Here is a 17,952-nt window from a genome sequence, read left to right as displayed (position 1 = left end):
TCTCAGCAGTTTGATAAGGTCGATGAGAGACGACGGACAATGTCACGTCTGTTACTAAGAAACAGCCGTTGTTACGTTCCCCGATTCCAGATGACGAGGTACTTAGTGAACGACGCGAGATATGGCTTCCTCAAGCAATTAGGTATCACCGCCGAGAATCCCGGACTCTACGACGGACGATGGGGTGGATCTGGCAAGGTACGCGATATTGATCTCTTATCGATACTGATAATAAGCCGGTGCATCACGGAAAAGGATATATTATACGATACAGCAAAACACACCGCTCGAAACAACTGCAATTGACAATTAAAAACAGTTGATAGAATCGGTGTCACCAGCGACCGGCAAGGTGATAGCGACGATCCGCGAGTCCACGCCGCAGGAGGCCAGCAATACTATAACAGAAGCACGCAAAGCCTGGCCGCAATGGGCTTCTATCCCGGTGCCGGCGAGAGGAGATATCGTGCGGCAGATAGGCGATGAGCTCAGAAGAAACTTGAAGCCGCTGGGACATTTAGTATCTTTGGAAATGGGTAACTCATTCTCTCGTTTCAACGCGCGTTAAGATTTTGCTAGCAAAATTCTTGCGCTCAATTCGGAGAATATTTCTAAACATAAATTAATAAAAAAATATATCGTAGGAAAAATATTGCCGGAGGGCATAGGCGAGGTTCAGGAATTCATCGACATATGCGATTACGCGGTGGGATTGTCGCGAACGTTGCCGGGAAGGCTGTTGCCGTCGGAGAGAAAAAACCACGTGCTCCTGGAAAACTGGAATCCCCTGGGCGTAGTCGGCGTCATTTCCGCCTTTAACTTTCCCATAGCGGTAAGCGCAACTTTCGAAGTCGCGTCTTTCCCTTCAGATTTCGCTGATTTCTCACATTTCCAGGTCTACGGCTGGAACAGCGCTATCGCCATGGTCTGCGGCAACACCATCGTCTGGAAAGGGGCGCTGAGCACACCATTAGTGGCCGTCGCAACCACCAAGATAATCGCGAGTGTCCTGGAGCGCAACGGTATCCCGGGCTCCGTCGCGTCCCTCATCACCGGCGGGCCGGAAGTCGGTGAGACTCTGGTGAACGACAAACGGTCGGTTGAAAGATCAATTGCGTTTATTTTATATCGCACATTACATACTGAACAGATTGATAACGTTGTCATTAGGGTACCTCTGATTTCGTTCACCGGAAGCACGAACGTGGGAAGACAAGTGGCTCTCAAGGTTCAGCAAAGATTCGGAAAGTCTCTGCTGGAGCTTGGCGGTAACAACGCGCTGATAAGTACGCATCTCCTTAAAAGTAGTAAATTTTCTGCCTACGCGTATACACAGCTCATGTGCTTGTTTCTTTCTTCGCACAGTCGCACAGGACGCCGATTTAGAAATGGCGGTGAGAGCAGCGGTCTTCTCGTGCGTCGGAACAGCCGGACAAAGATGCACCTCAACTAGAAGATTAATATTGCACAAAAAAATAAAGGATGAGTTTTTAGGAAAATTGAAAACGGCGTATAAGAGTGTATTGGAACGAGTCGGAGATCCGCTGGACGACGGTGTGCTCTACGGACCGTTGCACAATCAACCAGCGGTTGACGCTTATAAGGCACGTCCACGAATTTTAACTGCAACATTGCCTTCAAACGAAATATTAGATTCATTAAACGTTTGCTTTCTTTTTTTTTTTATTGAAGTCCTGTAAGAAAAACAAACAAATTATAATCAAGTACTTTTCATTGCAGGCAGCAATTAAAAAAGCTGTGGAAGCCGGTGGCACGATAGAGTTCGGCGGAAAACAGATAGAGCGAGCGGGTTTCTACGTCGAGCCGACGATCATTTCGGGTTTGCCGGTTGAAGCCGAAGTGGTGCAGCAGGAGACTTTCGCTCCGATCGTTTACATTCTGGAGGCGAACTCTCTCGAAGAAGCTATCGATCTTAACAACGGCGTGGAACAGGGATTGAGCAGTAGTCTCTTTACTAAAAGTATTGGAAATATATTTCAGGTGAATATATGTACAACTAACGAGATTTATGTGTTTACATGGTATGTACGTGAAACGAACTTGTTGAATTCCGTTTGTTATACGCAGTGGATCGGCCCTCACGGATCAGATTGCGGAATAGTCAACGTCAACATCGGCACTAGCGGCGCCGAGATAGGCGGTGCGTTTGGCGGTGAAAAGGCCACTGGCGGGGGCCGCGAGAGCGGAAGCGATGCGTGGAAACATTACATGCGACGTGCGACGATCACGATCAATCACGGAAACGAGCTTCCTCTTGCTCAGGGAATCAAGTTCGAATAAATCAGACGGGCGTGTTTTCGGACCAAAAAAAAATCAGCGCTTTAATTCGAATCTTATAAAATCCACCCGAATGTCGACGGAAGTTTTCTTGTGGAATTTGTAAGCTCTTGGTAGATCGTATCTGAGCTCCGCTATCACCGTTCCCTTCGCGCCGAGCTGCGCCGCCTTCGAAAGAACGTAATCTCGCGTACTGCTCTTGTGCAGCGAGTAAACCGCATTGGACGAGAGTTTAATCGCCACCTCCAGAAATTTCATGTCGACACCGGCGTTGTTCTTCGTGCCGAAAGGTGGATTCATCACAACAGTATCAAAGTGTTTCTCAAATTTTCCTGTAACACAGTATATTGTATACATTTATATTTTTATTAGAATACAATGAGAAATGTGTATACGTACCTGGTAAATATTGCAGCACATCACATTGCACAACTTCAACGAAGAGTTCCAAGTCATTGCAATTTTCATACTGTATATCGATCGCGTCCGAATCTATCTCAAATCCAACCACATACTCAGCACCGAGCATTTTGGCACCTAATGACAATACACCGCATCCAGAACCTAAATCCGCTACGCTTTTACCTTCTACATCACTAAACTGTGACTGTGCGGTGTACAACATATGCGAGGCAATATGCGCACTGGTGGCATATTGCTCTAGTGAGACTTTTGGTCTCTCAAATACATCCAGTTGTTGCAGGTATTCTTCCAATTGGCGAAGTCGAAGACTAGCCATTGTCTTTACTTACACTTGACTACTATTAATCTCTCCACAGAATCTTGCCCAACAAATATTTATAAAAACGGTCTAATTCTGATCAAAGAAGAGTCGTTAATGTATTTACATAGTCTTCAGTAACATTTAATTATTCAATTATTGAATATCTTCAAAAATAACAACTCATTTACTGTCGAATCTTGGGAGAACTGGTAATATCAGGTTTCCAAAGGAAGAATCTTGTGTTACAAAGTAACCGAATGAAGCTGCGTGTGCATTATGCAAAGCTGCTCTTTGCGATGCGCTGATTGTCACACCATCATTAGATTGCGTTGTAGGCTATTAAGGAAAGAATATATATATATCAGTAAAATAAAGTAATGAAATGCTTTTAATTAAACATTTAATAATGACAAAATTCACTTACTATACTTGATGCAGAACCAGTCGATAAGACACCTAATGATGAATTTAAGGTTGGTGCAACACCTTGCTTTAACAACATTTGCTTTTTCACCTGTAGCTCTTCCAAGATTTTCTTATGTTGTAATTCTGTATGTAAAAAATTTAATGTCTTAAGCGGCATAAAAGAATTGCTCCTATATTTGTAACCGAGATTACCTCTCGAGTTTGATTGTGAAAAAGCCATCAAATTACATAAGTAATTCAATTCTTGATCAATATCGAATGAATAATATAACAGTATGCGTTGTTCATTAAATTTTAACCTTCTTGATGACACTTGAGGAGTATATTGGAGTATATTGGGGTATATACTTAAATGTTCATTAAATTATACAAACAGTGAACGACCCTAAAGCTCCATTCAGGCAAACTCGCGTAACTTCATAACGCATACATAGAAACTTAGCTGCACTATTTCTGCAAAATTATCAAAAATAAGTCACTAAATTTTCAACCAATCAAGAAAATAGAAAGTTTAAATGGACAGTGTTAGTTTTATAATATCCCGTCAGAGGGTATGGGCAGTTTCACTCGGCGAGTTTTAGCGCGAGTGTCGGTGCCGGAAACGCGCAGACGCCACCTCGCGGGGGCCAGTCCGATCGCAGAAGTGATTCCGAGGAGTTCGCTGATAGTCGCGGTCGTCCGGTTTTCACGCGATAATTTTGTCATCGCACAGGCCCGTCCTCGTCATCGCTGCTCCGTGAAACAGACGTAAGTATTAATGTGAAGCGAAAGCGAATATCCCGGGGAAATCGCGCGACTTTGGCAGTCTCGTTAGCGAACAGCGGGGTGGCCCGCACAAGACGGGTGACGGGTTCCAGCAAAATGGCCGTGCGCGATCTACAACAAACGGTTGTCCCGCATGTCGCGCGGCGCGCGTTCGGTCGATCGTCTCGCGTCGTTCGCGCTGTCGTCCGCGCGTGACGTTGAAGCTGACGTCTCGCGAACGTCCGCGACGTCCAGCTTCGAACGTCGTCGGCGTCGTCCTCGTCAATATCGCCGCTGTCGCCGTCGTCTTCGTCGCCGATGTCTCTCGCAAGCGGGTGCTTTCGGTCGCGCGCGAGAATCCCGGGCTCCCTCGTCGAGCGTATACGCGCGTCGCACGTCATCCGAACGCGAATTGATTTTTCCGTGACGGACCGCCGCCGTCACCGCCACGGTGCGGCGGCACGCGCCCTCGTCACCGTCCGCAACCACCGGCCGTATGTCGCACCCGTGAGAGACCTCCCCGAGACAGATCTCGCAAATAGACACGCAGCATCCTTATCTTATCCATTCTCGCGTTTTCAGCATTTATTCGCGCACGAACGTACGTCGTGGACATTCGATACGCGAGCTCTTTTGACAGACGGCTCTGATAATGCGCTCCGATCAGCTGTCACCGCTTTCTCTCTTTCTACCTGTCGATCGAGGACGAGCGCGGAGCGAGCCCGAGACCTCGAGCACCACGATCGATCGTCCGATGTTCCCTTTGTATCGTCGCGTCCGATATCGAATCGAGTTTTACCTCCCCCTCCCCCCCCCCTGGGGGATGCTGCGGGGGTTCTCTTCCGGTCTGCGGCATCGCGTGACGTTAAGTATTTCCTTAATGTGTATATCGGTTTCTTCCGAGCATGTCTGCACGACCTTGAGGAGGCCGCCGTTAAACGTAATCGCAGTTCCGACTTCGCAAGGATGGTCGATGCCTTCGACACCGGTCAATGCTTTTTCGTATCTCGATTCACCGTGTGTTTATCATTTCCTTTATCCGGTCATGGAGCGTTACAGCGTTCTCGACTGAGATTCCAAGTCTAACTTGTACAAATTTCTACTTGACTGAAAATGTGTTCGGATCGAAAGCAGGATTTTGTTACAAAAGAAAAATATAGATGTTATTTTGGTTTATAATTTACAATCTAGAATCTGAACCCGATCCGAACATATTTTCAATTGAATAGAATTGAATAGAAGTTTATATATAAATTGTATTCAAACCGCTGCGGATTGATTTAATCCCCTTTGTGAAAAATTAATTACATGATATATATATATATATATATAAATTACGCGTAAAGTAATCCGTCCCGATCAATCGTCTAGACGTCATCAATGCGTATAAAACCAATGATAAATTATCCACAGTAGAAAAATTCACGAGACTCATTATCTACCAATTTGAATATAAATCTGCAACCCCGCGGATAAAGAATACGATTGTCCGAAGTGCGATTTCTTGGCTCTCATTTCCGCGTTAGCTTTGTCTCGCTCGCATCGTGGCTCGCAAACTGCGCCAAAAAGTCAGTCTTGCCTAATCGCGCAGCGCGATGACGATTGCAGCGTTGTATTCCGCGTTGTAATCCCGAGATGTATGGAGCGCACAATAGAATATACGGCGACCGCAATGAAATCGCGATGACTCGCGGATAAGATTCGCGGATCGAGATAGTGTCAAATTTCACAGTCGCGTTAATTAGCTTCGAATCTCGCTCGTCGCATCGCGACGCTCTCGCGTTGATACGTCGAATCGCGGGAACATGAAAGCGCGATCTTTCACACTCGTCATCTTATCTCAACTATCAACCGATTGGGTATTTTTGCTCAAACTCAAAGCATCTAAAGCAAACCGTGCGATGTTAACAATGAATTATTACGTGCTGACAGACCTAAGTTTTCTAAGTTTTAGATCGCGGAGGTGAACTGTCGAAGGGAGAAGAGATTCAAGGGCGATCACGCGTGTCGATAGCGATTCTAACCGGTCTAGGATTTTACCGGCGGATAGTCGTGCCCGATCATCGCCGTGCCGGCAGATTAGTCGAGGAAAAGCGCGGTCGCGCGGGCAGGTAGAAGCGCGCGGGGTCAAGCGAGTCGGCAGTCACTCACCTGGACCGGTGATCCCGGAAACGTAGCTACATTATAGAGCGCGCACCTGCGATCGAGAGAGATCGATCGTGTGCAAAGAGCCCGTCGGCTGATAAGTACTTACGGCCGCGCATCGCAAATTAGCCGCGGGAGATCTCGGAGTGCGCGCGAGTATCTGCATAAAAGCGCAAAAAGAAATCTGAAATAATATGCAACGTGTAGAAAATTGGCCATTGTACTCACGGCACAAAGAGCGAATAATTCGTTGAATTAGGCGAGTGATTGTCCGATAAATTTATCAAATTATTGATTCACACAGAACACGCTTATATATAAACCCGCAATATGGTCGACGCAAGACCTTTCCCGGCGCGGGTAAATAACATCTTTGGATCTCTTATTTTTAACACAGCTCTGATCGTTTGGGGTTGAATAGACAGAGTTCTGAGAGAGGAATTCCTCTCGTGCGCGTTTTCAGCAAGGACACCGTAAATTATGCATTTCCCGTTCGCGCGAATGTACCCGCAAACGCGGTACTTTCAACTTTCCACACCGTCGCGGCCGTTCACGCGCACACGATCCGAGTTTTTTTCCAATAAAGTATCGTGCTTCTCGATGACCAGCAGTCGCTGCATCTCATTCACATTCCCAACGCGCCGCTGGCTACAGGTACACACTTGTTTATGTTATTGGATTCTTTTTTTTTTTTATTATTTTTTTATTGTGCGTGCTGATAGGTCAACGCATTTCCCGGTCATCCGCGATGGTGCCTCGCGCGAAAATCCCAATCACGTATGCCGTGCTTTTTCACGCCACCGCGTCACAAGGTGGAAAGAGGCCGATATGAATATTTAAATGCACCGCAAGGCGAAAATATAACACGACTACCGGGGTGGGCGTGCTGGCTGTGCCGGTTTATCGATTACGGCGCATCGCGGCGATAACCATCGCCGTGGAAGCGTCGCGACGACGCTGCGCCGACGCTGCACTCCCGCGCGCCTTTACAATTGTCAAGGTCCTTCCTACTAATTGTTTTTGTATCTGGAACGCGATTCTGACTTATGATAACATGAAGTTTATTCATATTTCGTAAAAAATTATTAGTGTTCTAAACAAATTTTAATTTTTTATTAATTATCGATGTAAAAATATTATTAGTCGTGTTGTTTGATACGCATATGTTTTATACGAGTTAATCGTATAAAGTTAACCGTTTTTATTATTTCCGTTACTTATAAATGGACAAAAGTTTTGTTATCTTGAATAATTTCACAGAACTCGCGTTGACTGTAGCACGTACTTGAGATATGATTTTAGCTACAGGTTTCTTTCTATATTCGAAAGAGAACAAGTTGCATGATTCTCTACATAGATTTCTGTTTCGTACAAAATTTTACATGAAGCTTTTCTCATGTTTGATAAGAAAATGATGGTACAATATAATTTAACGCGGACGTAACGTCGGGTTTGGACTTATTGATATTTCCGTTTCCAGATAAAGCGATTGCATGCTCAATAACCGTGCATTACCGCCGCGTCATCGTCGTGATTTCGAGCTTCACTTTTCAAGCCGCCTTTCCCTTTCGTGCACCCTTCGTGCGACGCGATGGAAAAGTGCTATCGATCCGGCGAAATCGCGCCTAAGCTCGCCACAGAAACGGCCGCTTTCGTGCGAGCGACGAAAGCTCGCAAAGTAGCATCGAGCGGGGGACGCGGTGATTCCGCGAGCGCGCGACCTGCATCGGGTTTCTCCCGCGACGATGGAAAGTAAAATAAACCACGACATTGATTTCAGGTGTATTGTGTGCGCGCGCGTTTGATTATCCCGCGGTAACAATTCGGCACGCTCGACTCTCACGAGTCCGCTTGGTTTTCTTTCTTGCGATAGAAAAATACTTGTTCACAACGTGAGCGATGTATCGCCATGAGTTTTAGAAAACGCGCAAAAATAAGGTACACGAGAAAGCATTTGCTGAACGCGCTGCATGTTTTTTTATCAGAAATAATTTTATGCGCAGAAGAGAAACACTGTTGCAAGGTATTTTTATCAAACATATTGCTTCATTCGATACCAATCGATCGGTTAAAGTAATTTTGTTTTTTGTGCAAAAGTGTTCTAGAAAAGATGCAAATATTTTTCTCTCATAATTGATTTAATATTATACTATAAAATTTACATAAAAATTTTCAAGTTACTGTTATGTATATTTATTTTGTGGATCTAACTAACGTTGTAATATTTTTATTGTAGGCAATGCTGACGGCGGAGCATTGAGAGATCTTTGAGAGGTGACTGGAAGCTCTAGTCGCGCTCCACGGAATCACCATCGAGGTATCGAGTCAAAGTCACACACGAGGATCATGAAAATGGTGCTGTCTCAACGTCAGAGGGAGGAGTTGTAAGTTGATACATAATTCTTCTTCAGTCCTTGATTCGCGCTGTCCTGATTTACACGCTGTTCCGATCTCCTTGTTTGCGCATTTGAACGCTGGCTTTTCCCATTCTCTTCGGAAAGTGTATGTGTCTCTTTCTCTCCATTCTAGTTCCAGGGGGGTGGTGCACGCGTTCGCGTGCAGTCCGGGAACGGATCAATGAAGGAAATACGCAAGGTTTCTCTCTCGTATCTTGCACCGCCCACGCTAAAGTCTTTCCACAATTGCCATTAAAAACATATCTCTCCTTTATTTTCTATACAAAGTGGAATGTCGGGAAAAAATTGGAAAAATGTTTTTCCACATTTTATTTTGAACAGTATTTATTTTTCACTCTTGATACATTTCTCCCAATATTTTGATGCGTATAATTGTCGAAGTATTCGATTTAAGTTTATCAAAATTATTTTCTGCTACTTGCAATCATCGAAATCATTTCGCTGCTCTTCGAATTTCTCCGAGCTTTCGTTCAGAAGCAACGCATTCCGGGAATATTATTGCAGTGCAGTAATCTTTTGCGGGCCACCTTGGCATCGTTAGCCGGCATTGAGGCTTAATGCGCCAGCTATGTAATTAGTTCATCGTATTTTGCATAATCGTAGGCGCATAAAGGTGTGGATATTGCATGGGAGACGCTTGAATTTTCCCATGCCGTCAGTCTTCGATTTCGCACGGAGGAGCTGGAGGCCCCGACGTAGATGAGTCATTCAACGCAAGCAAATAACGATCTACAACGAGTGGAGAGCTCTTCAGCTCTCGTACGCTCGCCCGCTCTGTGCTTCCTGCTCGAGTACCGTGTTTCTCGCGAGGGAATCGAACGCCAATCATCGTCATTATCTCGCCGTGTCCCGATTCGCGCTTATCTTTCGACGGAACGCGCGTTTTTGCGACACCGGCCATTTCTCTTCTTGTCCTCGATGTCCCGCGGAATATTAAGGCAAATCTAGTCTCGCTTTCCTGCCGGCGAGATCCAACATCGAACGGCATATGTTTGAAATATATTCATTTTAATGCTGTCAAACGTTAAAAGCGCATTTTCGAATGTTCGGGTGTATTTTTTTCTCAAAGAGAAACTGCAAGTTGCGCACGCTGGAATTTCTCGAATCTCGCAATTTCGCTCTTCTTCTTTTCCTCCGATTGAAATGTCGGAAATTCCCGCAGATCGAACGAACGTTCGAATTGTGCTGTTGGATTATTGAGGCGACCGTTTATATTTAATTCACCGTCTCTTTGTTTCGCCCTCGAGCGAACGGGCGTCCCGTTCGTTGCGACGCGTCGAACGGGGACAGCATCGATTGTATCCTCGATCTATGCCGGCTAATTCCTATGACGCAAAATCGCTCGTCGATCGCTCCTGGGCGGGGAAGAGACGTCGGGGGCGGCGTTCGGTGGTGAGGGTGTCTGTCGGGCACGCGCGAACCGCGGGATCGATAGCTCGCGCGGACTGACTCGACGGCGGAGGCGGCGAACCCACGGAGCGAAGGGGATGAGAGCCTGCTCGCCGCCTAAGAGGGAGAGGGCTCTCATCGATCAGCACAGGTGTCCCGTCGCATCCATGTTGTTTTTCCTCCTCACGTAAGAACGCCGCCCTTTAAGGGCTGCGCGCACGTGTAAATTCTCAGTCAAGTGGACGGCGAAACGACACTCTACGCGTATGACTTCCGGGCTTCCCGTAAACCGATATGGGGGAGACAAACGGAAGGGCGATTAGCATTTTTAATGGGGAAACTCCACTCCAAGTTGCCTGTGACTTTTTTTTTTTTTTTTTTTTTTTCCTTCGAGTCGATGCAGTATAAACTAACTTTTAACTGACCGACCCTCGCGGAGTTTCTGAAATATTTCAGTTTTTTTTTTTTTCAAAATTATTTTCTTTTCTGTTTTAGATCAATTGTAAGAATGAATAATTTGCACGCGACACTCTAATAAGCGAAGTAATCAACATCGAGATTGTTAGAAGACATTTGTTGAATTGACAAGAGCTAAAATAGGAATAATGAATAATTTATTATTTGTTATACATTTGCATAATCCGGAATTTTGAGATTAGACTTAATTATGTAACACGAGGTTTGCAGTTGCAGGCGAGGGAGTCCACGTAGACGCTTATTTGCAAAGGTTAAGTGCGATAGATACGGCGAGGTGGTTTCGCGCTGACGACAGCGTGCGTTTTATTACGCGAGGAGCCAGACGAGATGAATTATCTCTCGCCTCCCGCATTTCCTGCCTTCTCCCGGTATCCATTTTCACGCAGTTCACCTTTAGACCGAGGATATCGCCCTGAGATCTCTCTGGTCCGCATTCTTCGACAACTCGGAACATAATATGTCACGCATAATTCATCGCTCGCCGTGCGGCGAAGAAGAGGAAAAGAAAAGAACTTCACGACTGAAGTTCTATTATACCGTTACACTCGCTGCTTCTCCTCTCCAATTGTACGCGAGAGAGCGTCTCTCGAAACACCGTGTCGTATCGTCGGTAGCGATCTCTCTCCCTCCTCTCCCCCCCGCTCGGCTCCGTCAAGCCATCCCTAATTTATGTAACGAAGAAAGAAGAAGGTGATCGGAGAACGACGGAGAGTTCACCCGATCGCCGCAGGTGTTGCTTGCACTTGTGATGCTCGTGTTTCGCGGAGCATCGACCACGAGCCGCGGACACGTGCTGTCCGCATCTAATACCGAAAACGTTTCGTTCGACATCAGCGCGACTGAACGTGCACATCTCAGGCGCATCATCTGCGCGAGACGGAATATTCATCACGTCCTAGAATTCTCGAGCGACGCAAAATGCATTCTCATTCCTCGCAGGAATGTCCGCCGCGAGTGGACGAACGCTCAGGGACGCTCGCGTATTCTCGAATGAGACTTCGTGGAGAAAAATACCGCGCGCGGGGTCGAGCGCTTCCGCGTTCGGTAATAATATTATTTGCAAATCGGCAGAGCAAATAATCCCAAGTCCGCGGCGAGGAGGTGACGGCTCGGAGCGAAGCCGAGGCCTCCTCCCGCTCGCCGGCGGTATCGATCATCGCATCGCCGATGAGTTTCTCGAATGCCATAACTTTCGCATGGTCGCGCGAGGCGAAACCCCCTCGGGCGAGAGAGTCGACGCGGAGCGGCGATGTGCCGTTACGAGGAGCGCATTCGCAGCGCGTCTTTTCCGCTTCGTTCTCAGGAACGCGGCGACATTTCCCGCCGTCGTGTCTCTCCCCCCGTCGTTTTTTTTTTTTTTTTTTTTTTTTCCAGTCCTTGCGTGCCCTCGCCACGCGAACCCCGACGCATTCGTGTGACGACCGGTCGGCGCTCGCGGAGACAATGATCCCTACCCGCCCTACGGACCATTCTTGTTTCGTTTCCATACCTGCGGCGCACGCACACACCTGACCGCGAGGTATTGTGCGTGCGGGATATAAAGTTTCTCACCGCCTGCGTTTCTTACGGGCTCACCTGTGTCATTATATACGCGTTGGTCCCTTCTTAATTTTCCGCGCATTACATGCAATTAGCTCTCCGCGCGGATTACGCTACTGCAGGAACCCCGCATTACGGCGTTTCCAAGTTCATTATATACACCGAGTGCAATTAGCGGCGGATGCGTCTGCTAAGTCGCAAATGGAAGTTTTTTTTTTGTAAATGTTGGAATTTGTACGTCGATGCGTTTTGTAGCACTTAGAGTTATCCGTTCGCCGTTCGTGTTACAGGCAGTTTGTGTTGACTTATTATCGCTCGTGCAAACAAACTGCTAATTTGCTTCGATATCAACGAACGATAGATAACTGGACTAGAAGGTGGTTCTTTTTACATAAACTTCGATGTTCTTATAAACAGCAATGTCGTGTCGCGTGCAAATTACATTCCTACAAAAATTTCCCTATACATTTATTGAAGCGAAATTTTGCATATATCAATTTACATGTTAATACTTAATTTTACTTCTCTTGCTTCGAGGAGAATTTTGAATCGCGCTGTAGAATCATTATCGTTCCTTTATTTGTTAAAATGAAAAATGTGTACACACGACGTAGGCGGAAGTAAAAGCGGAAGGACTCGGGCACGTGGTTTAGCGTGTGGAACGCTTTCTGCCAAGGCGAAGCGGTTTCATTCTTTCCGCTTTTTTTTTTCGGTTTCAACGAGTCGCTCCTACGCGGCCACATGTCGGCTGGCAAAACAAAGATTACGCGAGGCGAAGACTGCGAGCGATAATTCGCTATCACGTGGAGTAGGCAGGTGAATAGGGACGAACGGCCGCGCCGAGGCCTTTCACCCTGGCACAAGTTTGCCCGACTTTCAATCTCTTTCCCACGTATCCAACCTGTGCCTTACGGCCGCCTCCTCCATTGTATCGGATTGCAGGTACAACATTTTATCTTTATCTCCGCGTCATAAACAGGCGGCCAACGCCAACGCGAAACAATCGGAGATTAAAGCTATCATACTACGCACGCCCCTCCTCGCAATCCCTCGTAGCGGTACCTCGCGAGAAAGCGAACGAATAAGAGAAAAAAAAAACAATAAAGTCTGATGAAGATTATTTCCTGACCTTCCGAATTTTTAATTCCGATTGAATTGATGAAGAAACGCAGAGAGATAAGGAGAAAGAAATTATTTCTCACGATAGCGAATTTATTTTCCAGAAATAAGGCGATCGCGGATTACCTTAGCACTAACGGCTATCAAGATGCACTCGAGGCATTCAAGAAGGAAGCTGATATGCCGGGGGAGGTGGAGAGGAAGTATGGCGGCCTCCTGGAGAAGAAGTGGACCTCGGTCATACGATTGCAGAAGAAGGTAAGGCTCTCTGTCTCTCTCTCTCTCTCTCTCGCAGAAATATTTTCTCGACTTGATTTTCGCGTCGTCGCGTGCGGCACCGGGGAAGAATTCCACGGTGCATTACGTTGGCTAAGTGCGCTCGTTGAACACGCTCTGTGAAATGTCGCAGGTAATGGAGCTGGAGTCCAAGCTGTCCGAGGCGGAGAAGGAGTTCATCGAAGGCGCACCGACGCGCGGTAAGCGATCGCCGTCCGAATGGATACCGAGGCCGCCGGAGAAGTTCAGCCTGACCGGACACAGAGCCCCCATCAATAGAGTCGTTTTCCATCCGGTTTTTAGTCTCATAGTGTCCGCCAGCGAAGACGCCACCATTAAGGTGAGCGCGGTTCCCGAGCGACGCTCGGAATTAATTTTTTTTTTCTTCCTTTTCCCTCACACCTGTTCTTTCTCTCGCAAGGTGTGGGATTTTGAGAGCGGCGACTTCGAAAGGACGCTAAAAGGTCACACCGACAGCGTGCAGGACATCGCGTTCGACGTCTCGGGCAAGCTGCTCGCCTCCTGCAGCGCGGACATGTCCATCAAGCTGTGGGACTTCCACCAGTCGTTCGCCTGCGTGAAGACCATGCACGGTCACGATCACAACGTCAACTCGGTCGCGTTCATGCCGCAGGGCGATTTCGTGGTGAGCGCCTCCAGGGACAAGACCATCAAGATCTGGGAAGTGGCGACGGGCTACTGCGTGAAGACGCTCACGGGGCACAGGGAGTGGGTGAGGATGGCGCGGGTCAGCCCGTGCGGCGAGCTCATCGCCAGCTGCTCGAACGACCAGACCGTTCGCGTGTGGCACGTGGCGACGAAGGAGACGAAGGTAATGCCGGCGATTCCTCTTCGTTCCCAAGACAATTCCGTAATCATTCGTAATCCCGTTTCGGATCGATTCAGGTCGAGTTCAGAGAACACGAACACGTGGTGGAATGCATCGCATGGGCGCCCGAGAGCGCGAGAGCGTCGATCAACGCGGCGGCCGGCGCGGACAACAAGGGCGCGCACGAGGGACCGTTCCTCGCGTCCGGCTCCCGGGACAAAATGATACGCGTGTGGGACGTCGGCGCCGGGGTGTGCCTCTTCACCCTCGTCGGGCACGACAACTGGGTGCGGTGCATCGTCTTCCATCCTGGCGGCAAGTTCATCGTCAGCGCGTCCGACGATAAGACGCTGCGAGTCTGGGACACGCGCAACAAACGAGTGATGAAGACCCTCGAGGCGCACGTTCACTTCTGCACTTCTGTCGGTTCGTATCTTCTTCAGTTGATATTCTTTTTTTTCAGCTGATAAGATCTCTCTATATCAAATGTAAATCAAGTGATTTTCGCCATGACATTCGACTTGTAAACTGCAGATTTCCACAAGAATCATCCTTACGTGGTCACCGGGAGCGTCGATCAAACGGTGAAGATTTGGGAGTGCCGCTAGTCACCGAAATTTTAGATTTTCCGTCAGACGTCGTGAATGGACGAGAAAATGGGAGTATAAAAAAAAAAAACACGAGAGAAAAGACGAACGCGCGTCCATTTTAATGGAATCGGCCGAAAGAGTAAGCTACTACAAAAGCTATCGTACATATGCTATTAATATTAATATTATTATTATTATTATTATACATAAAGAAAAACACACATAAACACGTATGATTAAGAGCTCTTTAATTAATTTATAATAAAGTATAATTAGTAATTATATTACAATACGATACATCGTTTTACGGCAATGAACTGCACTATTCGAGGAGAGTGAATTCGAGAGACGGTCATGAGACGATCAAACGATCGAGAGGACGCTCCCGCGAGTTCTCATTACCTTACGGACGTGGGGTTATTAATGCCATAATACAAGAGTTATATTCCTTTAGGCAGTTGTGCAATTGTAGTAGGCATTATTGTTCTGTACATATACGTGTCTTTTACGCAGCGCGAAATTCGTTGACGTGAGTGCGGCTCACCTTTGATTTTTTTTTTTTTTCTCTTTACTCCTCTCTTCGCCTGCTTATGCAATGTATCCGAAAGTTATTAGTTACCAGCCGGTCGCACACACATACACAAAGAGAGAAGATCGTCCTCCTCGATTATGACCGTGCGTAAGAACGCGTCGAATCTCTTTTAACTTTCTGCCGAGCGGTGGCGAAAATTTCGGCTGTGTCGTCACCTCCGTGCAATCACGCGACGGTAACTAATTCGTTTGTCATTCACACACGCGCGCGCTCTCCTCGAGAGTTCTTGAAAAAATAAAGAACGAAAGAGATGCTGCTCCTTTACTCATATATATATATATAAATATATATATAAGCATATACACACGTACACATACACATGTATAAACTCGCAGTGTCTTTGTACCGTGCAAAGTACAACATCTGTCTAACATCGGCTCACGCGTATCCCCGATGGGCATTGAATTGTTATCGCATCCGTCACATGATGAAAATTTTTTATGGGACACATAACGTCGCAAAACGATATAAAATAAGATGACGATGATATAAATAAAAAAAAAAAAAAAAAAAAAAAAAAAATACTACGACAATGCGAAAATTGTCTCAACCGGAAACGTGTATTTTGTTACATGTCTGTTTAGAGATCCGATTCTTGATTTCAGGATGTGTCCCCATTTGACAGTGAATTACATTCAATTACATATATTTATGTAGAATCGAATCTCACAAGAAAACTCGAGAGATGTCGGTCGAAATCGATCGAATGTCATATCTTCGCAGACGCATATAGTGCTTAATACTTATTTATTTTCGAGAGTGAAGCGCAGAGTAGCGGAGAATCCGGAGATCGTTCGACGAGACTTTAGAGAATGCTCAAAACGAGAGAAACGACGATGGAGGGGGAAAAAAGAAAAACGATTCTCGCCACGGCGTCCGATTATCTTGCATTATTAACGATTAAAAAAAATATTACAATAGGCACACAGCCGAATGTAGAGAGAATGCAAGAGAAAATTGAGATTTGTAAGAATTTGGAGTAAAAAGAAAATTGAAGGAAGAAGATGTAACGCATACACGTACGCGGAAGTTTTAGAGCGCAGCATTAGTTCATTGCGTGGGTTCCAAGAGAGGTGGTACTAGTTTGTATTGTTTAGTTATAACTACTATTAGCGGTAGCGCAGACATAATGTAGACGATAGAAGGAAAATACGGGAATAAAACTTCAGAGAGAGAGAGAGAGAGAGAGAGAGAAACACAAAGTTAAATGGTTAATTGACAAACATATGTACACACGCCATACACACACACACATACGTACACGCAGACACACGTACACGAGTGAAGCGTCCGATTTTCAAGCATACGATAAGGAAGGGAAAATATTCGCACACGTGTATAAGAACGTGCAATCCGCAAATCATTAATCGATAATCGCTTAATTAAGGGTGATTTTTCAAACAGTTACACTTAAATGACTGTCTGCTACCTTTTCCTACTGTTTCTCCTCGCGTATCAAGCCCATGTATAAGCAAACACAGAGAGCCCTCTCTCTCCCCCCACACCCGCCCTCCCTCCGAGAAGAGATGATACTCCCTCAATTAATGTGGTACTAAATTATTTTGATGAATAATAAACAAAGTTGTCACTGAGTTGTCGTGAGATCGTTGTATGCTACACATCATCACCTATATAATTCATATATACCGTTCTTAGTACAACATAAATTTTTTTTTCTACGTTTGCAGGTCACGTGTTAACCGCATTGTCGTGCGTGAGAAACGCAATTCTCTCTGTTGCGGACGGTCTGTCCGCTAGAGTGTCCTATTAGAAGTTTTTTTTTTTTTTTTTTTTTTTTTTGAGCAGTAGATGTGTAAGAATCCCCAAACTCTCTGCAGTATGTTATCAATATCTACATGCATGACTTACGTGCATCTGACAGTATTTTATAGTACAATAGAGCAAGAGTTAGCGATGTAGTGTTGTAAGTAAAACGCATACCAAACACCTATTGTGCGTGTTTATACATAGACGATGTAATAAAAGTTAATAGTGTCGCCTTTCATAAGACTCGTCACCGATCGGCTTCTGTGACTCGCTTTCTATCTGCTTGGGGAAACTGATGATACCAACAAGTAGAAACTCACAATAAAGTATTCTTCGTCATTTGTGATATATACACGATTAGCAGATATTTATTGAGACCCTAGAAAGCTGCGGCCTCCTTGTAGAAAAGTATATCTTTCACTAACATAGTTTTACAGAGTAAAATAAGTTGCAGTAATAAGTGATAATGATGACTTCTTTATTTTGAGTAATTTTTAAGCAGTTAATAGGCAAGTGCTTAATGAACTTGTGTAAATTAATCATTTTGATGATAAAACTTTGTTATTTAGGAAGAGTTTAGGTACTTTAGGAAAAGTCAAAAAGCAAAGGGCCATTTAACG

General features: G+C 45.8%; 3 protein-coding genes across 3 annotated transcripts; 2 read left to right on the top strand and 1 right to left on the bottom strand.

The window, feature by feature from the left end:
- Positions 1 to 39: 39 nt before the first annotated feature.
- On the top strand, positions 40 to 2,692 carry Aldh7A1 (aldehyde dehydrogenase 7 family member A1). The gene is made up of 8 exons (XM_067359766.1): positions 40 to 198; positions 320 to 536; positions 645 to 832; positions 896 to 1,095; positions 1,171 to 1,286; positions 1,366 to 1,608; positions 1,745 to 2,001; positions 2,089 to 2,692. The coding sequence occupies exons 1-8, from the start codon at positions 40 to 42 to the stop codon at positions 2,299 to 2,301; spliced, it is 1,593 nt and encodes a 530-aa protein (XP_067215867.1). The 3' UTR covers positions 2,302 to 2,692.
- Positions 1,972 to 3,201, bottom strand: Mettl5 (Methyltransferase like 5). The gene is made up of 2 exons (XM_012360764.2): positions 2,698 to 3,201; positions 1,972 to 2,630 (listed from the first exon to the last, which is right to left on the bottom strand). The coding sequence occupies exons 1-2, from the start codon at positions 3,035 to 3,037 to the stop codon at positions 2,335 to 2,337; spliced, it is 636 nt and encodes a 211-aa protein (XP_012216187.1). The 5' UTR covers positions 3,038 to 3,201; the 3' UTR covers positions 1,972 to 2,334.
- Positions 3,202 to 4,034: 833 nt separating this feature from the next.
- On the top strand, positions 4,035 to 17,684 carry Lis-1 (LisH and WD40 domain-containing Lis-1). Its single transcript, XM_012360763.2, has 7 exons — positions 4,035 to 4,195; positions 8,574 to 8,721; positions 13,383 to 13,536; positions 13,688 to 13,894; positions 13,976 to 14,386; positions 14,461 to 14,809; positions 14,918 to 17,684. Exons 2-7 carry the CDS (start codon positions 8,684 to 8,686, stop codon positions 14,989 to 14,991), a joined length of 1,233 nt encoding a protein of 410 aa, XP_012216186.1. The 5' UTR covers positions 4,035 to 4,195; positions 8,574 to 8,683; the 3' UTR covers positions 14,992 to 17,684.
- The last annotated feature ends 268 nt before the right edge of the window (positions 17,685 to 17,952 follow it).

The sequence above is a fragment of the Linepithema humile genome, chromosome 7 (assembly GCF_040581485.1).
Source record: "Linepithema humile isolate Giens D197 chromosome 7, Lhum_UNIL_v1.0, whole genome shotgun sequence".
NCBI classification, from domain to species: domain Eukaryota; kingdom Metazoa; phylum Arthropoda; class Insecta; order Hymenoptera; family Formicidae; genus Linepithema; species Linepithema humile.
The sequence above is the reverse complement of the archived record's forward strand: the minus strand, read 5'-3'. Positions and strand labels throughout refer to the sequence as shown.